We start from the raw sequence: 10,527 nt of genomic DNA, 5'->3' as shown, positions 1-10,527 counted from the left end.
GAAATGTATAGCAAGTCCAGCCATCGACGGGAAGATTTGCTCACGTGTTCATTATACAAATGGGCTTATGCATTAAGCACATCAACCAAAATAAAAACCCTGAAAATTAACAGGCCAGAGATAATAGGTTTTGAAATAGCAGGCCCGGCCACTGGTCGGGCTGCAGGGCTAGTTTGTGACAAATTTCTAGATCGAAAGTTCAAGTGCTTAAAAATGTCACGGACCTAATTCATATACGAGAGAAAAAGAAACAGTGAATGACTTAAGAGGGGTTGCACCGTTGCAACTCGATTAATGTTAAACCTCTATGTAACACGTACGTGAACCCTACGAAAACAAAGGACGATACTGTAATTCGCTACTTCGTAGAATCCCGAGTTTCTTCACTCAGCAAAAGACACAACACAACACAACACAACACTTCCATCACAACTCAACACACGCGCACACACACTCTCTTTCCTTCCACCTCACTTGGAGAAGAAAAAACAAAGGTAATAATAATATAAATCTCTCTACACAGTAAAGATTTATAATTTTTGCATTTTTTTTCAAAACTTTTATTGGGTTTGGGGAGGTTTGTTTTAATTTGTAATGGGAATGCAGTTGGTTAAAAAAAAAAGAGATAGTATTTGTTCATAGTTTGATTCATTCATTTTCTTATATATATATATTAAGACATTTCCGGTTTTCTTGTTTGAGTAGAGACTTGATTTAAGATGTCTTATAGACGGAGCCTCTCAATTAGAGTTGGCCTTCTAAGGCAACGTTTTAATCCGTCTTTTACATACATCCTACACGACGATGATGATAAGTGTCAGCCGTCAGCTGCTGATATATCTCGACCGCAAAACCGTTCTTTTCTGCAAAGGGGGTATCACAATAGTAGTATGAATAGTGCATCTGCGGGGATTGATTCTCTGTTCCGGAGAAACGGGTATTCATCTTTGCCTCTGGGGCTTGGATGTTTGTCGTGTAACTATTCTTCGAATGCTATTGGAGAAGAAGCTGATAAGATAGAGGAGTACTTGAATGGTGTTACTGAAATTATCTCAGAGAAAAGTGTGGAAGTAGTTTCACAAGTTCCAGCTGCGAGTGAAGTGGCTATTGCTGCTGCTGATTCTTACTTTCCTGTTGCTGCCTTGCAATATATAATTGATGGTGTTCATTCTTTTACGGGCTTGAATTGGTAATACTCCATCTTCAGTATCTCTTTCGAAATATTTAACTTGTAATTTATAAATGTGGGGGGATAGAGCCACTCCCGAGACGTACAAAATGAATCAGGACTTGATTTTTTGTAGATATGATCAGCTCACAATGTAGATCATCCTCACAAAAAATCATCCTATTTGGATATGTCTAACCTTGCGAAATCTAGTGATAAATTTTGAACTTTTATCTAACAGTCCAGAATTTTCCGATTTCATAATAACATTTGATTAGGTTAGACATAGTTGAATGAGCTGAAATTTTGTGGGCATGCTATTCATGTTGGGGAGATCATACCTACACAATATCAGCCCTTAATTCAACTTTGAAGTCCACATTTCTCTTGGGAGTGGGATTGCCCCACCCCCCACCCCTTTTATATATAGAAGATAATTTTATATCAATTTAAACATAATAAATTGATTCTCAATGAAAGCATTAGGATTTCTGACACAATTTCTAGGATTTTTGTTTACCATTATATTCTTAAGATATATATGCTTTGGAGTGATTACATATTCAAGTTGTGAATTTTCCATGGGTACCAAAATTGAGTTCTTACATCTCGGATGCTACTTTTTATTTTGTTTTTAGTGGAAAAACTAGTATTTTATAAAGATTAATAATGTGATAGAGGGGTCACACTCCAGTTCCCAAGATTAAAGATGAATCAGGGGAGCATTATATCTTTCGTCATTGATTTTTTGTGTTTAAATTGGGGGTGGACTAGATGGTTCAACCTTGATGTATCTAGTTTATACATTTTCTTTGTATGTATCTACATAAAAGAGAAGTTAGAAACTATTAGTACACTTTAAGCTTTAGTCAATTAACTACTTACTCCATACAGATTTACACATCATCTTTCTTTGTTCCTGATCAGTTATTGCAAGAGTTTCCGCATATGCAAAAAAGTTTAGTTTTTATCTTGTTTTAATTGTTTTTGACATATAGTATCTCTTCCCCAGGTGGGCATCAATAGTTTTAACGACTTTCATGATTCGAGGGTGTACGGTTCCTCTTTTGATAAATCAACTCAAAGCTAGTTCAAAACTTGCTGTAAGTTGCACTTGGTTTCTCTTCTCGTCTTTTATACATTCATGCATACCTTACGTGGAACTTCAATGCACTTTTCTCTTATCTTGCGTCATGGAAAGAATCAAGTGTGGGGAGTCAATCATGCTATTAGTAGTTACAATTTATGACACACAAACTTATCTCAGTGACATGGTTAGCTTGCTTAGTGCAATATGCTGTGTTGAAATTGACATCCCCTTATTCCCACCGTTGGGTCAGTAATGATTTACAAAACATCTGCATCCCAGCTATTTTGCGTGTTAAATGTTTTTAGTGCTGCATCCCAGTCATAACTGATTCATGCTTATTTTGTGTAGAAAATGAGACCGGAGCTGGAGGAGATAAAAGATCAGATGCAAAATATGGTATGTAATTCTGAGTCTTTTATGAAAAATAACCGACTTTTGTCTACCAAATACCAGGACTGACATGGAACATGTAAATACTAAATGATACAAAATATGGATGACCGATAGAATTGAACCTTGCTGGAAGTGGAGTTCTTTTTTCTGAAGATATCAGTATAGGGTATTAACAAATAGTAATATCAAGTTAAACTTCTTTTACTTGAAAACAATGAAATGCAAAATTTAGGATAGTTGGCTTTCTTTGAAAAATATTTTTCGGTCACCAGCCAATAAAACAAAATTGGTTTAAGGAGATAATTGATCTGCCAAACATCTTAGCGATCAATTTAAGTCACCCGGTATGTCGCTAAAGTTCTACTTATGAATTTATTGAACAAAAAGTTGGCAAAACCACAAAATTTTGATGAAGCGTCATATTTTGTACTTTTGTAGAATGCAAAATCTGAACCTTTGTACAGCAAAATAACAAAGCATCAACTTTGAAATATTTTTCTTAATGTTTTGCAATAGCTTCCACGGCGCAGTATTGGTACTACCTATTTAAAATCACTTGCGAGACTGATGTCCAATTTTATACCTAAACTGCAAAATTTGGCATCAAGTCATATTTCATTTTGACAAAATGTATGAGATATTGGACTCCTGAAGTTCTTTTAATTCTTTCATTATAAAAAGAAAAACATCAATCAGTTAGAGGCTTAGAGCTATTGATTTCATAGTATTCAGCAGGGTTATATGATGAGAATGATAACAAAATTTCATTCTAAGCTACTTGGATGTTAGTTTTATGGACTGGTAATAGTCTAGCCAAACCCACCTTATTCTGTGTGCCTGCTGTGTTTCTTTAGAAAGGCCCTCAAGAAAGAGAGCAGCGCAACATCCTATTGTCCAAGTGAACCAGTGATGTATTTAGAAAGGAAAAGGGACATATTGCTGCACAGTAAAATTGATAGCGAAATATTAAGTATTTTCTATGAATACAATATTTTGAGAAATGCTAGCAGAAAACTCATGTTGTGAGTTGCATACATGCTCTTCAGTCTACACATTTTCTTGGGATCAAACTCTAATTACAATATTACATCCTTATGCAAAAAGTGAATCCCAACATAGGAAGTGTCTTTTTGTGCTTAGCATGTATGGACTCACAAACTTTGTTGTCTGTTAGCCCTCTAACAGAATATTGAAACCCTAGTCAGATGAATAGAAGTAGAAACATTTTTCACAATCCAATACTTGAACAGTGGTACACACAAGGCAGAAAAACAACAGTAACTTATGGTGTTGTATGATTTTTCTGAGTAGTACTATACTTGCAAATTTAAAGCACCAAGTGGTTTTCCTTTACTGGACTGAAATATGTGATGAGGCGTGAATTGCAGATAATACATGTATATGACATTTTCATGTATAATGTCAGTCCCTTAAGCTGTCTTCATTTATTCCAGATGCTGTTAGTGGATATTTTTTTTATTGTCAACTTAGATTCTTTTGATTTATTTTTTCTCTATGGTGTCAGAAGATTCAATTGTTTTCAAATTATACTTTTATGACATAAAGGAACTTACCTTTTCAGGCATCGGATCCAAAGGCTGTTGCTGAGGGTCAGCAACGAATGAGTGCACTTTTCAAGCAGTAAGCTGCTCTTTTGTGTACTTAATTAGGTTCCTGTGGTGGGTTGTTTGGCTGGCTGTTCTATATGCTTATTTCCTGCTAGATTGCTGTTTGGAATGTGTCACAAAAGTTTTCACCCAAAGTAGTACACAAAATCTAGCCAAATTTTGCGGTATGAATTGGCATGACACATTGCCCCCCCACACACACACACACACACACACACACACACTTTTTTGTTTGGAATCAGACATACCCCCTCAAATTGACGGCACAGACCAGTCAACGTGTAATGACCTTCATTTCTGGGGGACAAGTCAAATTTCGCATATAGAACTCTAAAGGAAAGGGGGAGGGTATGTTGATTTGGATATTCAAAAGGTCAACACACATTAACTTGGATGCCTTCTGTTTAGGGTGGCAGGGTTCGGGTGGGGGTGTCTCATTTCGCAAGGAAAAGGGAGGTCATGTCTAATTAACCTATCCAGATGGAGAGTTAAATCTGAAGAACTATCTTAAATCTGTGTGTGTGTGTGTGTGTATGGTTGTGAATCGAACAAAGAAAGATATACAGTATTTTGGTATCTCCACATGTTGATAGTGTCAAATACATGGTCTTTGAACATGTGTCGGACACATGGTTCAGAGGATGATGTTCATCACTTCAAAGCTCTTTGTAATTGGTGTGTCAATGTTACTTTACTTAATATGTTCGTCTCATTTAGATGTTTTATGAAGACTTCGGAAATGTGAACATTAATTCTATGGCCTTTGTTTTTCTCAGTTGTGTTTCCTTGATTTTGATTTCTGCAGGCACGGAGTCACTCCATTTACTCCTTTGAAGGGAATATTAATCTCGGGTCCTATTTTTGTCAGCTTCTTTTTAGCTGTAACTTCTTTACTCCTACATACTCCAACTTACATATGGAATTAATCACTTAAATATTCACTATGCTTGAGCTTCACGGTGAAATTTAAGTATGTGGATCCGATGCATGTTACTTGCAGATTTCAAACATGGCAGAAAAAGTTCCATCTTTTAAACAGGGTGGTGCTTTCTGGTTTACCGATCTTACAACTCCAGATGCACTATACGTATTTCCTATTCTGACGGCGTTGAGCTTTCTGATTACTGTGGAGGTATTGATTCTTGTTTTTGTTCTGCGTAGCTTTTACTTAAAGGACACTTTGCTTCAGTTTCAGGCTCTTTTTGCTTCATTTTGGCTTTCTTTTGTTGGCTTGCCTTCATAGGTAGAATTCAAACCATCAATATCTTGAATGGTAAGGTATGGTGCTGGAGAACATATGTTAACTTTGTAAAGAGGAAGAAGAGTTTGGATCATATTCCTCTTAATTGTGACTTCTCTAAGGATAATTGGGGCTTATTCGTTTTGTCTTTCCGTAAACCTTGGAGGATGCCTACTAACATTAGGGTGGCACTTGGTGGTATTGTTAATATTTAATCATCTAATCATTGTTTTAAGGGGTTGTCCTACCAGGACTTTGTGTAATTGGGATACTCTTGTAAGGTATTGAGGGTGAGGGTGTAAAATTGGGTAATGGGATAGTTGTCGAAGGTGTAGTAGCATCTTTATTGTATCTCTTGAGATATCAATGAATTGATGAATTTTATCGATGGAAGAGAAGAATTGTTATAGACATTTACCCCAGTTGAAGACAGTGTACGTTCTCTTTGGAAGGTGAAATGTAATACATTCTGCGTTTTGAATTCCCACGAAAACAAGATGCTTCTGATTGCCTTTTCAGAGAGTCAATTACCTTTATGCATAACCTGTCGAGATTTTGAACTTGGTCTAAGTTCTTGGGTGCTATTATGAGTTAATCAAAAGAATATGGTATCAGTCAATAGCACAATAACCTTGTGTACAATTAGAATTCTATCTGTCCTAGTTTTTATTTGGTTGGCGTTTACACATTTCTGCAAAAAAAAAAGTACATATTTGTATTCCATATGACTAGACCTTTTAGGTATCTAATTATCAATGACTTGGTTTCACAAAGTTACTGTTGTATTTTGTTTATGCAATTAATTATATCTTGTTGTTTTATTAGTTCAATATGCAAGAGGGTATGGAAGGAAATCCGATGGCTCGCACCATGAAAACGTTCTCCCGGATCCTTGGTGTTCTTACCGTTCCATTCACAATGAGTTTCCCTAAGGTATATAGTTCTAACAATTTTCTTTATCCTGCTAGGAAATATTACATGTGAGAGTGTGAGTCCATTGTGTTTATACATCTTTCCAAAAGACTAAACAAATAGCTAATGCCCAATATACCCCTACCATGTTCAAAGTGAATGTTTTACTGTCGTGTTATAGCCTTATAGGCTCTTGCGAGCTCAATATGCTACCGATTTTTCTTTGTTGATAGCAAATTTTACTGCTTATTATTTTTCTATCCATATTTTGGTAAGTATTAGGTTGGAAATCATTTAGAGTTTGTATTAATAACTGACTACAGCTTTGTTTGGGTTTCTATGTTTTCAGGCAATATTTTGCTACTGGATCACCTCCAATATCTTCTCATTGATGTATGGAATCGGTAAGTGCCTAATGAAGCAAACAATAAACAATGGGGTTTTCTGTATTTCACAACATTTTCTATCCATCCGTTGGGTGTTGCCTGCGCATATATCCAAAACCAACATCAAACCAGTACCAGAGAACCCTGGTTATCATTTATGATATCCTTGTAACAAAGTAGAAATACCCACTAACCAAACCACCAATAGATTGAGCCACATTTATAGATCGGAGGAATTTAAGAGACCTCTCTGAATGACATAAGTTCATCTTTACAACGTTTCTTTGGGATAAGTTATCTGGAACTGTGGAAGTTGACTGCGTCATCTTATTTGGAATTGGTTAATCTCAGATCTAGTTCCCTGTTTTTCAAACAGATATTTCATTTTCATTTGGGCTAGAAAGATTTTCAAAGAAAACCCACAAGTGGGGAATATAATATGTACATTCTTAAAATGAAATACAGAGTCTAATATACTGGTCTTAGTGCTTAGGAGCTTGTTCTTTAACAAGGTACTATTGGGTTTGATGTTTTCACAGCCATATATATTTAATGTCCTTTTTGATATTTCCTCTTCTTAAAGCTTTCCATAGTTACATTGCTAGTCATATGTTTCAGTAGGTATGACCATGTGACCACTATCAGAGATGAATGAATACATATAAAACTATATGGAGCATAAAGTAATTGCAAGTATATTATTTTGGCATGGGTATTGGGGATGCAGTTTTGACAACATTGTAATGAAGTGTTAATTCTTCTTTATCACACTACGCTATCTTAGTAAATTCTTCTTTTAGCATCTTAATCCCATGTTTGAAAGCCCATTTACAGTTGTATCACAACGGAAAACTTCAGATCCAGCCTTCCAGCTTTTGATTTTTCTCGTTAGTCTTCCCATAAATTACTACATCCTAGTTTATTGTGACCTTAGCACTCGGTGCAGGTCTAGTTAATTTGTGGCTATTTTTGGACTTCCAATCTTGTAGTAGAGTTTTTTTTTTTTTTAAATAAGCTAGGGTTAGGCAGACCCCCCACCTGTATTATATATCAAGAAACATGTCTTACATATTGTACTCCAGAAGCATCCTTCTCTACATGATCTTGAATAACTCTATCTAAAGGAGGGATAAAAACAACTAGAGACGGAGATTCTACATGACTACATTACAACTAAGAGAATCCAAATAGTCTGCATCTTTGTTTGTTTCTCTGAACTCGTGGGCTATGGATATAGCTGCAACCAAGTCTTCACAGAACCATGGAGGTTTGTCAATCTTATTGACGGACTGAACCGCTCTAAGAGAATCATAGGACACTTCAATGCATTTCAAATTCATAGCTAGGCAGATGATGAGACCTTGCTCAATAGCTTTAAGCTCCTAAAAGATGACTGCCTTCGTGCCTCCAGTACCAGAAAATGCAACAATGACCTTACCATGGCAGTCCCTAATTAATCCACCATGACCATTTCCAATGTCGTTTAATGCTCCATCCGTGTTCAGTTTAAACCTTCCAGGGGGGGGGGGGATCCAAGGACACAAGTTGATTACTTCCATCTTGAATTCAGCTTCAATGCCAATCCTCTCACAAAGATTTCTTGCTTCTAATGTATCTGGCAGTTTTAGGATTTTAACCTGCAAATAAGCTTTGGTATCCCTTATAATCTTGTTGATCATACTAAATGCAGGCATGGATCTGTTTTGAAATCTTCTCCCATTTCTCTCTCTCCAAATCTCATAAACAAGGGCATAGAAGTACACTTTATAAATGTCTTTGATGATGCTTTTTCCTTTACAAAGCCTGAGAATAGAGAACCACTCTCTATTGGCATTTCTGGAATCAGTGGAGATGCCAAGTAGATTAACAATACCTATAATAACTTCTCTAGAATAAGGGCATCCAAAGAATAAATGTTTGGAGTTCTCTCCATGATAGGTGAATAAATGCTTGAAGTAGAGTTGATGCCAAACGAGTAGTGCATGCCAGGATTTGTGTGCAGGTGATCTCTGGATTCTGTAGAATAAGATCGTCCTTCTGCGCACTTGCTCCTATCCCTGTTCCTAGAAAATGCATGCTTTTTGTATTAATAAAATTTTGTCCATCTGACACTTTATTGAAACACGCACTTTACACAGTTACTAATAATGTACATCCTCTTTGTTGAATAACATTTGTCTGTTCATCTTATTTGCAGTAATCAAACGGCCTGATGTGAAGAAGTTCCTAAATCTTCCTGCGTTTCCTGTTACATCTACTCCCGCACCAAAACCTGCATTCTCTGTGCTTTCAGCATTGAAAATGTCCAACCCTGCTGCGGAAGGACCTGCTTCTTTAAATACGGAGAATTCAAAACGTTCCGATGGAAAAATATCTTCATCTTCAGTTATCAGCCAGAGGCTTAGAACACTAGAGAAACAAGTGAAGGGGAGAAAGAAAAATAAGAAGAGGTAAGAAACTCTAGACAATTCAAATTACATCATACCATTGGGTTACAGGGTCACCTGAATTTTTAAAGAAATAAATATCGTTTAGCCATCTTTGTCTTCTCAACTTGAGGTTGGATCATAGAACACGGATACAGAGCTTGTGCACAAGTTTACTCAGAGGCAAGGATGTGTGAGGAACTTTCGTGTTGTAATTTAAATAATTTTGCTCGATGGCATTGTAGATTCTTTATTTATAGTGAGAACAAGACTGCATTGTTGAGTGCAGAAAATTTTGTGTTCACGACCTAGTTGTTTTCCTCTTCTACATGTCACAGTTTGTTAGAGAGCAGTGGTCAGTATCTTGTGTGATTATGTTGTATAAACTATAAATCCATTTCTCGCTAATGCTGCAGGTACCTGACCAGATAGATTGGACGTTGTGTTTTGTTTCAGCTTTGAAAACTCTTTTTAATAGATATTATTTGTCAACGGTTGATTGAATGATTATCTTGCTCTTCCTTGTGTGCATTATTACAACGCGTTTGTGTACTAATCAGCTTTGACTTGGGAGGAAAAAAATAGATGTTGAGAAGTTGAGAACTGGTTTGCTGACAGAGGATTATAGAAAATTAAAGTTCAATAGATAGGGCATTCGAAGACATGTTCCCTTTCGTAATCTGTTACCACCAGTGATTTTGTTCTTCCACTTAAAGTTTTGTTTTTTGAAGATTTAGCAAAACACACATTGTTACTGTAGATGATGTTGAAGGAAAGCCGCATCTTCACAAATTGTTTCTGGTGTTCCATTAATTTAAGGCAACAAGCTTTATACTGGAAGGAGAAGAAGTAGGAAGGGATACACGTTCAGAGCTTGCATAAGTAGCAACTGATGGTTGACTGTAAACCAATGAAAGGAAGATCAGAATTTTGTAATTGCAAAGCTACAGTTCAACTGAATAATCATTAACAAAAGTGCAAAGTACGGATGCTGGTTCGTTTAGGGGTGAAAGTGGATATCCAAATATTCAAATCCAATTCGAATTCGTATTTGAAAAATTGGATTCATAATTTTTTATGTCTGGTTTTGGATACTACTATATCTGCATTCGAAAATATCCAATCTGATTTAAAAAATTAATAGTTATTATATATAAATAAATAAATAATTAATTATTGTATAAAATATTATATAAAATCATAAACTAATAATATAAAACTATAATAACAAAATAATAATAATAAATGATAAATATATATATTTATAATAGTTTTTATAGTGGT

The 10,527-nt window shown here is 35.8% G+C and overlaps 1 protein-coding gene across 1 annotated transcript; it reads left to right on the top strand.

Annotated features, from left to right (window-relative positions):
* Window positions 1–329: 329 nt before the first annotated feature.
* Window positions 330–9,588, top strand: LOC147495566 (mitochondrial inner membrane protein OXA1-like). The gene is made up of 10 exons (XM_086564192.1): window positions 330–494; window positions 706–1,189; window positions 2,181–2,271; window positions 2,607–2,654; window positions 4,234–4,292; window positions 5,085–5,160; window positions 5,280–5,411; window positions 6,345–6,452; window positions 6,781–6,835; window positions 9,015–9,588. Exons 2-10 carry the CDS (start codon window positions 720–722, stop codon window positions 9,269–9,271), a joined length of 1,296 nt encoding a protein of 431 aa, XP_086420318.1. The 5' UTR covers window positions 330–494; window positions 706–719; the 3' UTR covers window positions 9,272–9,588.
* Window positions 9,589–10,527: the final 939 nt, after the last annotated feature.

Source organism: Coptis chinensis, chromosome 6 (genome assembly GCF_015680905.1).
Source record: "Coptis chinensis isolate HL-2020 chromosome 6, ASM1568090v1, whole genome shotgun sequence".
Lineage (NCBI taxonomy): Eukaryota > Viridiplantae > Streptophyta > Magnoliopsida > Ranunculales > Ranunculaceae > Coptis > Coptis chinensis.
The sequence above is the reverse complement of the archived record's forward strand: the minus strand, read 5'-3'. Positions and strand labels throughout refer to the sequence as shown.